At 47.3% G+C, this 17173-nt stretch overlaps 1 protein-coding gene across 5 annotated transcripts in view; it reads right to left on the bottom strand.

Moving 5' to 3' along the window:
- The window catches only part of LOC142580010 (lysozyme C-1-like), a 137937-nt gene that overhangs the window by 7707 nt on the left and 113057 nt on the right, over positions 1 to 17173 (bottom strand). For 2 of the 5 annotated variants that reach the window (XM_075690731.1, XM_075690730.1), the window contains one exon: positions 14151 to 14226. The exons of 1 other annotated variant lie outside the window; for it this stretch is intronic. In XM_075690731.1, the coding sequence (XP_075546846.1) occupies positions 14151 to 14226 (76 nt within the window). Of the gene's footprint in view, positions 1 to 10865; positions 11292 to 14150; positions 14227 to 17173 lie in introns of those variants that run through there. 2 more of the 5 variants (XM_075690727.1, XM_075690728.1) reach the window with 2 other exon arrangements.

Raw genomic sequence — 17173 nt, forward strand, 5'->3', positions numbered from 1 at the left:
TGTGGCGAAGAAAGCATATGTCGCCTTGAAGAAGACAAGTTCACTTGTCGAAACGCTGGCTCCTGCTTTCACCTTGTTCTTGTTTTGCTCATCCTGTTTTAATTGTCGAATTTAAGGGCATCTGCTAGCACGTGTCATCATCGTCATAATCATCAGCCTATTTTATGTACACTGCAGGACGAAGGTCTCTCCCTGCGATCTCCAATTAACCCTGTCCTGCGGCAACCGATTCCACCTAGAGCCCGCGAATTTCTTAATTTCATTGCTCCACCTAGTTTTCTGCGGTCCTCGACTGTGTTTCCCTTTTCTTAGTACCCATTCTGTAACCCCAATGGTCCAATGTGTATCTAACCTGTGCATTACATGACCTGCCCAGCTCCAGTTTTTTCTCTTAATGTCAGTTAGAATATCGCCTATACCCGTTTACTCTCTGATCCAAACCGCTCTCTTTCTGTCTCTTAACGTTATGCCCAGCATTCTTCGTTGCGTCGCTCTTTGCGTGGTCCTTGACTTGGTCTCGAGCTTCTTTGTCAATCTAGAAGTCTCTGCCCCATATGTCCGAACCGGTAAAATGCACTGATTGCACAATTTACTTTTCGACGACAATGGCACACTCCCAGTCAGGATTTGGTAATGCCTGCCGTAGGCACACCAACCCATTTTTATTCTGTAAATTTCCTTCTCATGCTCAGAGTTCCCTGTGATTAGCTGAACTAGGTAAACGTGCTCCATCACAGATTCTAGAGGCTGACTGGCGATCCTGAACTCTTGGTCCTTTGCCCGGCTACTCATCATTATCTTTGTCTTCTGCATATTAATCTTCAACCCCACTCTTACACTCTCTCGGTTAAGGCCCTCAATCATTTGCTGTAACTCGTCTGCAGTGTTGCTGAATAGAACAATGTCATCGGCAAATCAAAGGTTGCTGAAATATTCGCCGTCGATTCTTACTCCTAAGCCTTCCCAGTTTAATAGCTGCAATACTTTTTCCAAGAACGCATTGAATAGCATTGGCGAGATTGTGTCTCCCTGTCTGACCCCTTTATACATATCTTCCTATTTTTCCTGCGTAGAATTAAGATAGCTGTGGAATCTCCGTAGATATTTTCCAAGGTATGTACGTAAGCGGCCTGTACTCCTTCATTACGTAATGCCTCTATGACTGCTGGTGTCTCTACTTTATCAAATGCCTTTTCGTAATCTACGAAATCCATACCGAGAGGCTCATAGTACTCTGCAGATTTCTCGATTACCTGATTAATGACATGGATGTGATTCATTATACAGTATCCCTTCCTGAAGCCATCCTGTTCCATTGGTTGACTAAAGTCCAGTGTTGCCCTTATTTTATTGGAGATTATTTTGGTGAATATTTTATATTATACTGGGAGAAAGCTAACGAGCCTATAATTTGTCAATTCTATAACTTCTTCCTTTTTGTGGATTCGTATAATGTTTGCATTCTTCCAGTTTTCTAGGACCTTTTCAGTTTATAGACACTTCGTATATACAGGTGCCAGTTTTCCAAGCATTATGTCTCCTCCACCTTTGATTAAATCGACTGTTATTCCATCTACCCCTACCGCTCTTCCTCGTTTCATGTCTTACAAGGCCCTTCTGATCTCATCGCTCGTTATACGAGGACTTTGTGTATCCTGTTCATTACTGTTTCTAATGTAGGTATCCTGATTCCTCTGGGTACTGTACAGGTCATTCCGGAGCTTTTACTACACCTTCGAGAATGCTGATGATATTACCCTGCTTATCTTTCAGTGCATGCATATTGGTTTGGCCTATGTCAAGTTTCCTTCTCACTGATGCGTCGACTCTGGCTGCGTCCATTTTTTACGGCTTCTTCAGTCTTTCCCACGTTATTGTTTCGAACATCACCTATTTTCGCCTTGTGGGTCAGTTTTGACAGTGCCGCGAATTCTATCTTATCTCTTGAGTTGGACACTTTCATTCTTTGTCGTTTCTTTATTAGGTGCTTTATTACTTGGGAGAATTTGCCTACTGGTTGCCATCGTGCCTTGCCTCCCACCTCAATTACTTCCTCTGAAGCCAGCCTAGCTCTGGTTTCATTCATTCCTCTACGTCATCCTCATCTCTCTGTTCTAATGCTGCACATTTGTTTGGACGTACCAGCCTCAATACGTCAGTTTTTACCCGTACTGCCTCTAGGTTGACCTGTTTCTTCTTGACTAATTTTACTGTTTCTCTCTTTAAATTGAGGTGAAACCTAACCCTCACTAACCTATGATCACTGCACTTTGCCCTACCTATCACTCCTACATCCTGCACTGTGCTGGGATCGGCAGAAAGTATGAAATCAATTTCATTCCTTCTTAGGGATTTTCCAGGTCCACTTTCTGTTGCTACGCTTCCTGGAAAAGGTGTTCATTATTCGAAACTTATTCATTTCAGCGAATTCTACCAGTATCTCTCCTCTAGCGTTCCTTGAATCGACGCCGTAGTTGCCAATTGCTTGTTCACCAGTCTGCTTTCTCCCTACTTTTGCATTTAAGTCACCCATTAATATACGAGGTCTGCTAGAAAAGTATCCGACCTTTGGCTGAAGAAAAAAAGACTGGCATAACTGGAGCGCTGGAAACCTAATCACCCTCAAAGTAGTCTCCTTGGGACTCCACCCACTTCTCCCAGCGGCGCTGCCATCGTTCGAAGCATTCCCAGAAGGCCTCTTTCGGAATGGAGTTTAGCTCAGCTGTCGTTGCAGCCATAATGTCCTCTGTTCTCTGAAATCGCGCTCCTTTCAATGGCCTCTTGATTTTGGGAAACAGCCAGAAGTCGCAGGTGCCCATATCAGGAGGGTATGGAGGCTGTTGAACTACGAGAGTCTGGTTTTTGCCAAAAAAGTCTGAATCAAGTGCGAGGAATGTGCAGCATTGTCGTGATGGATGCGCCAATTTCCCGTTGACCACAACTCCCTTCTCTTGCGCCACACAACATCGCGTAGGCGACGGAGGACATCCCTGTAGTACTCTTTGGTGAGTACTACAGGTGGTGACCCTGTGGTGCATACTCGTGGTGTACCACACCGCGGGAGCCAAAGAACGCAGTCTGTATCACTTTGACGTTGGTGAGCACTTGGCAGGCTTTCTTTGGTCTCGGTGACGTGGAATGCTCCCACTGTTACGTCGGGGATTTGGTTTCCGGGTCGTACCCGTACACGCACTACTCGTCATCAGTGATTATGGTGTTCATGAAGTCGGGGTCACTGTTTGTGGCATCCAGCATGTCCTGTGAAACTTCAACACGACGTTCCTTTTGCTCCACCGTGAGCAGCTTCGACACGAATTTCGCCGTAATGCCCGCCTCTTTCGCAATTTCTCGGATAGTTACGCGACGGTCCCGCATCATGACAGCGTTCACTTCGGCAGTGACCTGGTCGTTTCGGCATGTTGATGGCCGACCGGAGCGTGGCTCGCTCTCCACCGATGTGCGGCCGTCTTTAAACCGGTTGTACCACTCCTTACTCTGTGTGCTGCTCATATCATCGTCACCGAAAGCCGTCTGAATCTTCCGAATGGTTTCCCCTTGGCTGTCGCCCAGTTTATGGCAAAATTTGATGCGGTAGCGCTGCTCCAGTCGCTCCGCCATTTTCCTTGAAATAAAAAACCGAGGAGCGTCCTACGCACTACCTCGCTCAAACGCTGCGTCGCAGCCACTGATGCTATCGGCAGGCGGGAAAAAATTCGCGCATGTGCACGAAGGTTCAAGGTAGGCTGATGTGCGCGCACCCGCCGTGGTTGCTCAGTGGCTATGGTGTTGGGTTTCAGAGCACGAGGGTGTGGGATCGAATCCCGGCCACGGCGGCCATATCTTTATGGGGGCGAAATGTGCAAACACCCGTGTACTTAGATTTAAGTGCACGCTAAAGAACCCCAGGTGGTCGAAATTTCCGGAGTTTTCCACTACGGCGTGCCTCATAGTCAGAAAGTGGTTTTGGCACGTAAAACCCCATAACTGAACTGATGCAAGTGCGCTTGTTTCATATCCATCAGGTGTTCCCAAAAAAATAAGGTCGGATGCTTTTCTAACAGACCTCGTAATATACTGAGTTTGCTCTTTTCTCATCGCTAATTCAACATCATTAAACTGATCTACTTCCTCATCATCGTGACTGGATGTTGGAGCGTAGGCTTCTACTACCTTTAATGGAATGCATTGAACAGTTCAGTTGGTAGCGTCTGTTCGTAATCAAGATGGCAGGTCACGCAGAGCAGGAACAGCTGGTTGCCCGAACGGCTCACGCTCGTGCTAAGTAAAGCTCCTGCATCCACGCGCCACCACCGCTTTCTTAAGTAGCGACAACCTTTGTTGTGCGCCGCCTTTTCTTCTCACACCAAATCCGGTTGCAGTATTTCCGGTTCCGGCATTTCCGGTTTAAAAATTTCTGGTTCCAGCGTTTTCGCTTCCTGGAGTTGCGCTGCGGGAATTTCCGCTTTGACTGCTGTTATTTTATTTATTTATTTATTTATTTATTTAGTCATACTGTTAACCCTCACTTGAGGGTCGTTACAGGGAGGGTCGGTAATTGAATTGCACATAGAACAAACACTGAAGATCATTTGTAGGAGAACATTTGTAATACATAGAACATTTGTAGAAAAAGAAAAACACAGCTACATGCAAGGAACAAATATAAGCTATACAGTGTGAGCGAAATACTTATCAAGGCCAACCTCAAAATCACTCATAGCATTTTTTTGTACCACATCATTCGGTAATTCATTCCACATTTTAATAGCGTCAGGAAAGAAAGAAAAGCGGAATAAGTCTGTTCGAGCTACTATTGGTTGCACGAATGTACTGCGTGTTGTTCGTGGTAACCTTTTGTGAAAGAGCATCAGATAATCATCCTTGTTTATTTTCACATCTGCGTGTAGTATTTCAAAAAGCAATTTCAATCGCTGCTTCTGCCTTCTTGATTCCAGTGGTTCCAAGTTACATATTTTTAACATTTCAGTTACCGAGTCACGTCGTCGATATTTAGAGCAGATAAAGCGAACTGACATTCTTTCAATTCGTTCTAGTTTATGTTTTAAAACCTTTTGATGGGGGCTCCACACAGCACCAGCGTATTCTAGGCTCGGACGGATATATGTCTTATATGCAATCAACTTGACTTCTTTCGTCGCCTGGCGTAATTTCCTTTGCAAGTAGCACAACTTCCTGTACGTTGATTGACAAATATTTTCAACATGAGGACGCCAGTTCAATTTATCTGTTATGGTTATACCTAAATATTTGAAGCTACATACTTTTACCAGTATATTATCAGCAATATTATATGTGAACGAAATCACTTCCTTTCCTTTTGTTATGTGTGTGTAAGTGGTTTTTTTTAAATTAATTTCCATACCCCATTTTTGACACCATGAGCTTAAGTTTTGAAGGCACTGGTTGAGTTTAAATTGATCTTCCCTGCATGTTACCGGACAATAAATTAGGCAATCATCTGCGAAAAGCTTAATTTTTACAGGTGATTGGACAACCGCTGAGATATCATCAATGTATAGCAGAAAAAGTAGTGGCCCTAGTACGGAACCCTCCGGCACGCCCGAATACACCTCACGATTTCCTGAAATAGTATCTGCCACTCTGACTGCTTGTTGGCGATCAGTTAAATACGCTCCTATCCAATTGAGAAAATCTTGGCGTCTCACCATCTTAGACGATGGTGAGACGCCCGCGCGTTCTTAGTAGAGCTGTGGCAGTCACCATAAGAAGAATGCAAAGGGGACAAGCTGTTGTATTCCGCTGAAGTAGTAGTTCGCGGTCACTGTTTTCCAAATGCACGAAAAACGGCAGTGGTCTCCAAGCGCCCAGGCACTACATTCATTAGCGGCGAACACGAGCAGATCACTGGTTACAATTGGTGGTGGTTCTTGGATGGAATCGCATTCACAGTTTCAACCGCAGCTGGTACAATTAAAGCCTCTCCAGCGACGCGAAAGTAAACAACGCTAAAAAACAAAATGTCACTTCCACTCGGAAGAGGAAGCTGCAGCTACGTAAGTTCCGCTTGGCGCCGGAAGTAAGGGGGTGAGTTGGAGAGGGGCTGGAGGAGGAGGGCAAGTTGGCGGTACTTAACCTGGTCGGCGGAAACGTGTATGGAGGGGCTTTAGTGCTAAGCACTGGCGATCCGGCTGGCCCACTGGTTCCACTGCAGGCACGGAACAGACGATCTGGCTGGCCTTGTCCTTGTGCTCTTCTTCTTCATTACAATGCCCCCGGTGCAAAAGCGGAGCCATCCTGGCGACTTACGACGTGGAGACAAGCGGGCCATAGAATTGTTTCAGGCGCTGAACGTGAACAACGTCCCGCCCACGGCGGCGCTTGTCGGATGTCGGTGTAAGCGGCTCTGTGACATAGTTGACCGGAGAGGTGCGTTCGACGATGCGGTATGGTCCATCATACGGCGAGAGAAATTTTGTCGAAAGTCCAGGCGTGGTAGAAGGCACGGACAACAAGACAAATGTGCCGGGAGCGAAGTTCGGATTCGTAGCGTCGCCATCACGATTGGCTTTTTGTCGTTGTTGGTCGGCGGAGGTGAACTTTCGGGCTAATTGACGGCATTCCTCGGCGTATCGGGCGACGGCTGATACGGGAGCACACTCTGACGTGTCTGGTGTATAAGGCAAAACGGTATCGATGGTATGGGAAGGATCGCGACCGTAGAGAAGAAAGTATGGAGAAAATCCTGTAGTACTTTGTGTAGCCGTATTATATGCGTACGTGACAAATGGGAGGATGATGTCCCAATTTGTATGCTCCGATGAAACGTATATGGCGAGCATATCACCAAGGGTGCGATTGAAACGCTCCGTAAGCCCGTTAGTTTGAGGATGCTATGCCGTGGTGGTCCGGTGAACTATGCGGCACTGAGGAGGCAGAGCTTCAACCACCTGCGACAAAAATACACGGCCTATATCACTCAGCAGCTCCCGAGGTGGGCCATGACGAAGAATGAAACGATGGAGCAGAAAGGATGCAACATCACTGGCGGTCGCTGCATGAAGAGCAGCGGTTTCAGCATAGCGTGTAAGGTGATCAACTGCGACAATAATCCATCGTTCGCCAGCGGGTGTTAGCGGTAGCGGCCCGTACAGGTCAATTCCCACACGGTCGAAGGCACGAGCAGGGCACGGAAGCGGCTGTAATAAACCGTGGGCCGGATGAGGCGGACATTTGCGGCGTTGGCATTGCGGGCACGAGCGGATGAACTTTTGGACAAAAGCAAACATTCCTCGCCAGTAGTAACGTTGCCGCAGGCGTTCACACATCTTGAAAACGCCTGCGTGTGCACATTGTGGGTCAGTATGGTAAGACGCACACATGTCGGAACGCAAAGTCCTAGGGATAACCAGGAGCCACTTGCGACCATCGGGCTGGTAGTTGCGTCGACACAAGAGGTTATCCCACACAGCAAAATGGACAGCCTGGAGACGCAGGGAGCGGGAGGTGGGAGATGCAGGCGAGCCAGAAAGGAGATCCAGAAGAGAGGCCACCCAAGGATCCTTGCGCTGTTCTCATGCGCAGGTGTGGATGTCGACCGAGGATACCGCCTCGGGACAGAGCGGTACAGAGCGTCAGCGTCAGTGTGCTTGCGACCTGAGCGGTAGGTGACGGGTATGTCGTATTGTTGAATGCGCAGAGCCCAGCGGGCAAGGCGTCCAGACGGGTCTTTTAAAGAGGATAACCAACAAAGGGCGTGATGGTCAGTAACGACATGGAAAGGCCTGCCAATAAATAAGGGCGAAACTTCCCGAATGGCCAAACGATGGCCAAGCATTCTTTTTCTGTGACGCTGTAAATGCGTTCCGCTTTGGTCAGCGCACGACTGGCGTAAGGAACAGCGTACTCAGAGTAGCCAGGCTTGCGCTGCGCAAAGACAGCGCCAAGGCCAACACCACTGACATCGGTATGCACTTCAGTTGGGGCGGTGGGGTCGTAGTGTCGCAGTATAGGCGGAGACGTCAGGAGACGGCGTAAGGTCACGAACGCGGTGTGGCATGCAGGAGACCAGGAGGATAGGTCGTTGGCGCCACTTAAGAGTTGTGTCAGAGGTGATATAATTGAGGCAAAATTGCGAACAATGTGCCTGAAATAAGAACAGAGGCCGATTAAGGCGCGGAGTTCTTAGAGTGTCTTAGGTTTAGGAAACTCTGCCACAGCGCAAAATTTTGATGGGTCGGGGCAAATGCCGTCTTGTGATACGACGTGACCTAGAATCATGAGCTTGCGCTTGGCGCACTGGCACTTTTTCAGGTTCAGTTGCAGGCCTGCGTTGGTCAAGGACGTCAACACTCGCCTAAGGCGAAGAAGATGCGTGCTGAAATCAGGGGTGAACACAACGATGTCATCGAGGTAGCATAAACACGTGCTCCATTTTAGACCACCCAAGATATTGTCCATCATTCGTTCAAATGTAGCAGGCGCATCGCATAGGCCAAATGGCATATCACATTAAATTCGTATAAACCATCTTGAGTAAGGAATGCAGATTTAGGGCGATCAACTGCTGACATCGGCACCTGCCAGTAGCCCGAGCATAAATCCAACGAAGAATTCAGCGCCTTGCAAGCTGTCCAGAGCGTCATCAATGCGCGGTAGAATGTAGACGTCTTTTCGCGTTATCTTATTAAGACGGCAATAATCGACGCAGAACCGAATGGAACCATCTTTTTTTGTGACGAGAACCACCGGTGATACCCACGGGCTATTGGAAGGTCGAATGACGCTGCGCTGAAGCACGTCGTCCACGTTCTCACTGTTCACCTGACGCTCCTTGGCGGATACGCAGTACGGGCGCTGCCGCAATGGCGCGTTGGAGCCAGTGTCGATGTGGTGGCTGACGGTTGATGTGCGACCCAGAGTAGGATGAGTGACATCAAAAGAAGAACGGAACTGGTCAAGCAGGTGAAGAAGCTTGGAGCGCTGCTCGGAAGTAAGGTCATCGGCAATGAAAGGTGTGAATAAGTCAGGTGATGGCGGAGCAGAAGTGGAAAGTGCACAGAAGTCAGTGAGCTCTGAATACGAAGCATCCGGCACGTCGGCTATAAACATGTCACCAAGAGGCTGAAAATGGCGAAGTGCTTCGCCGCAAAGAGCCGTCAGGGCTGTAGGAAGCGGATTGCAGACAACGATGGCGCTGAGAACGGCTGAAATGTCAAGCGTGGCGAAAGGGAGGGGAACATCTTTGCGGGTTATGAAGAGTTCCGAAGGAGTGAAGAGCACAGTGCCTTCAGAGACAGCACCACAGAAGACGGGAACAACAACGGACGAGTACAGTGGTATGGCGATGTCTTCCCGAAGGACTAGCTTAGCTGGAAGAGAAGGGGCGCCGACGAGGGGCACGTCACCCAGAGGCGATAATTGGACTTCAGCATGTGCACAATTGATTACGGCGTTATTTCGCGAAAGAAAGTCCCGCCTAAGTATCACGTCGTGAGAGCAGGACTGCAGAACCACAAACTCCACAATATAGAGAACGCCCTGAATAAGAACTAGCTGTGCATGCTGCTGAAGGCTGAACTGGCTGGGCGCTTGCTGTGCGAAGAGAAAACCCAGAAAGTGGCGTCGTAACTTTTCGTAAGGCGCGAAAGAGGCGTTCGTTTAGGACAGACACAGCTGCTCCAGTATCAATTAGGGCAACGGTAGGGACGCCGTCAACAGTAAGGTCGACAACGTTCGAAGGCGACAATGGAGGACTTGTACAGATCGATGGCGACGCAGTTCCTGCCTCCTGAGCTGCGGCGCTTAGTTTTCCTCTTGCGTGGGTGAAGGGCGCCGACGCATGGGGGATAACGAGTGGCGACGCGGGGAAGGCGAACGACGTGTAAGGAGCGGGAGCTCGGCTGGTGGCCTGTTCGACTGCCGACTAAAATAAGTGTCGTGGAAAGGCTGCACGTCGGCGTAGGAAGGCGACTGCACCAACCCATCAGAGTGCAGCATGCGGCGACGGCAGAGTCGTGCAACATGGCCGCGAATACCGCAGGCATAACATATGGGCCTGTTGTCTTGCGTGCGCCAATGATTAGTAAAGGCAGGAGCAGGTCGATGAACGGGATGATGAATGGGTGGTAGCGGCCGTGGATGTAGCGCAACGAGGGGTTGACGAGGAGGCTGCGCGGCGACGGATGCACAAGTAGGTGGCGCGGCGCCAGGGTACAGCTGATGCTGCATTGGTAGAGCCTCAGCAACTTGAGGCTGCGCGGCGACGGATGCGTAAGTGGCGAGGCGACAGGGTACTGCTGATGCTGCATTGGTAGAGCCTCAGCAACTTGCTCGTCAATAACCCGCCAGATAGCAGGGGCGAGCGGTGTAGGAGGCTGTGACGGCAGCGGCTGCTGTTGGGGTAGCTCAGCGAAGGGCAGTAGAGAAAGCTGACGTGTAATTTCCTCCCGCATGAAAGCTTGGATTTGAGTGAGTAGGGGGGAGCGATCAGGGAAGACTGTCATGGAAGAGAGGGCCTCGTCAGCCACTGAGGGGCGCCTGGTCAAATCGCGCTGCCTCCTCAAATCGTCGTAGCTTGGCACAAGTTTATGAGCTCTGCTACGGTGCGCGGACTCTTGGCGATCGCCATTTCGAAAATGTCATCGGCGATGCCCTTCAAAATGTGCTTCAATTTCTTATTTTCGGGCATAGAAGCATCCACACGTTTGCATAGGTCGAGAACCTATTCGATATAACAGGTGAATGTTTCACCGGGTTGTTGGGCTCACACTCGTAACCGCTGCTCAGCGTGCAACTTGTGAACGGCGGGGCGACCGAAAACTTCAGCGAAACTGGCCTTGAACGCAGACCAGGACTGAAAGTCGGCTTCGTGATTTTTAAACCACAGGTGAGCCACTTCCGCAAGGTAGAAGATGACGGCATTTAACTTGGCGGTATCGTCCCATCGATTGTGCAAGCTCACCCGTTCTTATGTAGACAATCAGTCATTGACGTCCTGCTCATCCGTACCGCTGAAAACCGCTGGATGGCGTTGAGGGACAGCGCCAGAGCAGGCAACGGAGGGTGGCGGCGACGTCGGCTGGGGAGAGTCAGGCATGACGGGAGGCAGAGCCCGAGACCGGAGTTCCAGGGTGTAGATGTTCTTGAATACCCAGCACTTCCACCAATTGTAATGGAGTGTATTGAACAGTTCAGTTGGTAGCGTCTGTTTGTAATCGAGAAGGCAGGTCACGCAGAGCAGGAACAGCTGGTTGCCCGAACGGCTCGCGCTCGTGCTAAGCACTGGCGATCTGGCTGGCCCACTGGTTCCACTGCAGGCACGGAACAGACGATCTGGCTGGCTTTGTCCTTGTGCTCTTCTTCTTCATTACATACTTTTCATCTATACGTCATATTAAGTTTGATTACGACTACTGCTACCCTCTCATTATTGCTGCAGAATTCGTCAATGTTGCCTGTTATGTCCCTATGGATTAGGAATCCCACCCCGTATTGCTTCTTATATGGGAGACCTATATAGCAGAGGACATGGCCGGTATTCAATAATGTATAAGCCTTACCAGTTCTCCTAATCTCACTAAGGCCGATGATATCTGATATTTGATATCTGATATCTGTCTGATAGTTCCTCAAAGAGTCCTGCTAAGCGAGCTTCGCTCGACAGAACTCGACTGTTAGATGTTCACAGGGTCAGTTTCCATTGGCGTCCAGTCCCGACCCAGAGATTCTTAGCACCCTCTGCTGCGTCACGGGTCTGACCGCCACCTTGATCAGGTGCTCCGCAGCTGCTGGGGACTGAAGGCCATGGTTAAGTACTTGAGTGTTACTATACCAGATAATTTTAAGTGGAATACTCACATTAAAAATTACAAGGACTCTTAAGATCTCTCTCAGGAGGTGAACGGCGAAAGCCTACTCTTCTTCCTCTTATCATTCGCCTCTTTCTCTTTGCCTGTTCTCTTTATATTCTTTCTTTCAGTCGTAACTGCTAACTACTAAGCATGTTTAGTCATTTGTAATCAATTGTAGTCATTAGAAGCCGTCTTTAGACATGTAGGTTTTGTCATTGTCATTAGTAGTCATTACAAGTCACTTCAGCCATTATTAGTCATTACTGGTCATTACTGAGCATTTTATTAATTCCTAATCTATTGAAGTCCGTACAATTCGTCGTTAGACACATTGGTCATTTTGTAGTCATCAGTAAAAATAACAAGTCATTTCAGTCATTATTAGTGATTACTGCTCATTACTATGCATTTTTAGTCATTCGTAATCAGTTGTAGACCGTACAAGTCGTAGTTATACATGTTGGTCATTTCATAGTCATTAATAGCCGTTACAACTTATTTCAGTCACTATTAGTCTTTACTGATCACTAGTAAGCATTTTCGGTCAATTGTATTCATTTGTGGTCATTACAAGCCGTCGTTAGGCATATTGGTCATTTCGGAGTCATTAGTAGTCATTACAAGTCATTAGCAGTCATTATTAACCATTACTAGTCATTATAAACCTATACGAATCTCTATTATAATGTTATAATTCATTAACTGTCACTATCGACCATTTTTTTCCTTATTTAATCTGTCTTTAATCTGTCTTCATATGGCGCAATGACGCTTCGGCGGGCACACCGGCGGTCAGGGTATGCTGACACAAACTTCACCATGAGCCTTGAAAAGCTCTCGCCTTAAAACTTAAGCAGCAAAGCAAAAAAAAAGGAATCACCGTTCTCGGAAAGAAAATTATTCTTTGTACCCACTAAAGCCAAATTAACGGCTTATTTAACCATGGTCAGGCCAACATAGGGATACGCATGCGTCGTATGGGATCTGCACAGGCCATCTCAGATTGATAAATTAGAAAAGGTACAAACGAGAGCAGCGTGATATAATTTATCCAGGAGCTGAATTTCGGTCTCCGTAAGTGAGATGTTGGCCGAGCTAAACGTGCCTCTACTTTAAGATAAGAGAAAAGGAGCGAAGTACAAATTTTGAGTTCCTGCATAATGGCCCTTTCAATTTAAATGCAAGCTTATACCTAAAGCGACGTTCGCCTGGTACCCTTGCTCGTACAAACGAGAAATACATACCCATGGTACGAAGAATTAAGTGCTTTTAAGTACTCATTCTCTTCAAGGATCACATAAGAGGGGAATTCATTGCCATGTCGTGCAGTATATACTCCCTAGGTCAGTTTGAAGAAATATTGCTCAGGTAATGTTCTGTTCGTAAATAGCCCTGTGTTGATTCTACTTTGCTTGTCTTCGTGTGTGTACTGCATCTGTGGTGCATGCCTGGTCGGCACGCAACGTGGTCGTGTGTCTTTGGGTGTATTTGCGGGCCTCTTTCACGTTCGGAAAGACACTTTTATTTACCGCGTAGTGAGCGACAGAAAGTTGTATCGGGAGTTTTTAATGTTGCTCTACAGTGTTCTCATTGAAATTTTTCATTCAATTAAATATTTGAGAAGTTGATAAAGTAATTAAGACTAGTTATGCAAGTAAGCCGAATGCAAAAATAATCTCAGTATCTCCAAGCGACGGCAAACATTACCTTGGTTCTCTCCAGCTACGTCGCATTTACATATTTTTAAATCTTGGTGTATATATAGTTGGGACAGCCTGCATATTATTTCTTATGAAATGCAAAGCTCCTTCTGCCATGTATGAAAAATTGTACGTAGGTACACTGCCGTATGTTGCTTCTTTTTCCTGCTTTTCAATGTCCCGACAGGGCTTACAGTACAAGTATGTATAAAGATATTAAATACAATTAAAAATTTGGAGCATCACGCGCACAGATATAGCCTTCTGTGGAGAGTTTCTTCGGTATGCCCGGACTAGAAATTACTACTGATATATTCGACGATAAGCAGAGAAAACCACGCCTGCTACTGAACTCAGCAAATTTATGAAGAATTTGAGTATAAAATGAATTATTAGCTCACTGCTAAATGGACAAAACAAATGTTGGAGCCGCCAAGCACGCCACAAAGCGAAATAAACAAGATTTCACACTCTAGCTGCATGAATAAAGACTGCAAACACTGGGCGGTTTGTGTGCACCTCGATCAAATCAATCAGGCAACAAGGAACTTTAACAAAGCGGCCGTTTCGAAACTGCTTAGAGAAAACGCAAATTTCCGGCACACATTCATTTACTCACCAGTACTTGAAGCCCCACAGGTGCCGGACCAGCGCTGCGCAGCGGATATCGTCTTCAAGGTTTTCATCCAAGAATGCTGGAATGAAACAGCGGGCTTCTGGAACTTGCACTAGAAATTAAAGCTATCCGGTGCTATCGTCCGCCGTCAAACATGAAAGCAACGTTTTGTGAGGTTTTATTCTCGCGCAGTTTAGCCCGTGTGCGGCCATCTCGGTGACAAAGTATTGGGTATGCGCAGTAAAGTGACATGTTAGGACAGCGTCAGCAACGTATAGTTGCATAATCACACAGCGCCAACGACCTATACATGCCTGAAGGTGACTACCGGAAGCGCGACGGTGTGCCTGAGACTTTTCCCCGCTCGCATTGATACCAACTTGCCGCCCAGCCACGGGCATTCATGCGCATGCTCGACCGGGGGGAACGATGCCGCGACCAGCTTCCGCAAGGCTCACCACCACCGTGACTACTTCGTTCACTTGGTCAAAGAGTGCACTGAGAAAGCCTGGCAACATGAACACACCCCTCCCCCCCCCCCCTCCCACGGGCGCACAGGCCTACATGCAGCACAGTCTCTGCGCAGAGATTGAAACAGGGGGCAAATCAGCGAGTAGGATAGGCACCTAAGTACAGAAAGTCTGGGTCATGAAGTTCCGCATTCAGGAACCTGCGGGGCATCGAGAATTGCATAATCCAATGGGACGACGCAGTGCGCAAGCAGCGCTGTTTTGGCTCCAGTGACATTGAAAGGTTTTTAACCCCCCGTTATAGAGGTAAGCTAAATAAAATGGAGGTAAATTTGCACCACTACTGGTATGGAAGTCTAAAACCAATAAAAAGTAAATAAAGAGGTGCTAAAACAATCAATGAGAATATAGAAAAATGCCAATTGAGAAAAGTTAAATTAATACTGCTGAAGTATTCTACGAAAACTCCATTTTCGTTAGTTTCACGATAAGAGGGCATCCTCTAGAAAGTAAAGGCCAAGTTTCTTTTTTTTTAATTTCGTAACGTATTCCTAGCTCCGGTAAGCCAGGGTGACGTAAAGGATTTCAATATGTTTTCTAGTATTATGGTTGTTGTAGCTCAGGAAATGTTCTTAAATGTTCCTAAGCCCAGACTCCAGCTCTACCAGAATACCACGTCATTCAGCTTTCCTAAAGGATATCTTGCAGGACGGTTACGAATGTGTAATGCGAACGTTTAAGCGTTAGGGGGGCTGTGGTGTAGGCTAGGCGTTTGCTCTCCCGATTTCGAGCTCACCGAGCCACTTGGTGGTCTCAAGGTTCTCCCCCTTGCATGACAATTCAGTCTAAATAGTGTTTTACAACATTCTCCTTCAAGCTAATAGGCTTCCCTCCAACGCTCAAGCACACGCCGGCTTTCTGAACATACACTGTCGCAGCCGAAGGTGGCGTGACTACGACGGCATGATAATGGATATAAAATAGTAAAATGATAAGGATAGTATAACGACAACAGTGCCAATACGAAAACATGGCGCCAATGCGATAACCATGAGTGTATGGAAATGGCGTGACGACGATAACGGTATGACGAGAATCACATGGCGAAGCTGGAATTCAGACAATTAACGATGACGACGGTATCATGACGACGGTTTGACCACAAATGCATGACTATGATGACATTATATTGGTTTCATAATCACGACTGAAGGGGGATATCGTAATCGCGATGGAATGCAAAGAAGAAATGACGTCTATTGAGCGACGACGGCATGGCCACAATGATATGACGGCGAATTGGTGACGATGGTGACGTGAGATGGTACGACGGCGACTGCATGACAATGACAGCCTTACGATGACGGCGTGACAACATGCCCAGTGGCACATATTCCAGTAGCATTTACTCATTCGAACTGTAAACTCCACTATCTCCGGGATCGGCGTACCATTGTAGAAAGCCCCTACGGCGCAAAACTGAGTAAGAACTTAAGAAAAGCCAACGCTTCCTAAATAAACTAAGCCTGAGCAGATTCCATCAGAATCCAAGATGTTACGGCAAGCTATTACGGAAACTTGCAAAGCAGTGTCACAAACCCTCTTTTCTTTAAATTTAATAGGTGAAATGAAAACATCAAACTAACTAGAATACGATGAGCAAACCGAGAACAAGGTCTAAGCAGGAGTCAACGTTTCTACAAGTGAACTTGTCTTCTTCAAGGCGACATATGCTTTCCTCGCCACAGTATATATAGGTAGGGTTCTTGTAAAGGGGAGAGAGCGTAATGTGGGTGGGCGCGGCAACGAGAGAATTTGTGTTAGCGGCGAGGGTGTTCAATTCAGAATAAGGGAGTGCTGTGCACAAGGCCAGGGACACGGCCGTCTGTCAATCACGTGTCAATGGCTAGAATGGGCTAAGCTGAATTCGAATTATTGTAGTCTTTTTAGTGTGCTTTTCTGTGGCTTCACTTTCTGCGGAAGCAAGATATTATTCCTGATGTCCTGCTTCGCTGTTGCTTATAACGTCGCAAAGATATACCCCAGCCGCAGGGACCGTATTTTTCTCTGCGCTGAATGCACAATTTAAGCAATTTACACATAAGAAACAGTACACCTGCTAGACCAATAGCGTTCGCTTTCAAAGCAACGATGTCTATACGGAAGCATTATGCATTCTCCCAGGAAGTTCACAATCACATGACAAACGTAACTTTTTGCGAACCATTTTTATGAACTAAACAGGCCTGATTGAAAGTGTTGTATCGTAAGGTGCAGGGTAGCTGGGTCAGGTGGCCGGACGCACCGAGCCACACACGGGGCCCTCCGTTCCAGAAGAAGAACCACGACTCCAATCGTCTGTGATCAGATCTCTCACTTCTCTCTATGTGCTCCTTGACAGCACCAGCCTTTTTATTGCCACTATGACGGCATGTACAGTAAACTCTCAGTTGTACGAACGTCGGTTTATCGAATACTTCAAAATAATGAACTTTTGAAAAATCCCCGGCAGTTTTCCTATAGATTCTATGCAAAAATGTTTCACTTAAACGAATT

The sequence above is a fragment of the Dermacentor variabilis genome, chromosome 4 (assembly GCF_050947875.1).
Source record: "Dermacentor variabilis isolate Ectoservices chromosome 4, ASM5094787v1, whole genome shotgun sequence".
NCBI classification, from domain to species: Eukaryota; Metazoa; Arthropoda; class Arachnida; order Ixodida; family Ixodidae; genus Dermacentor; species Dermacentor variabilis.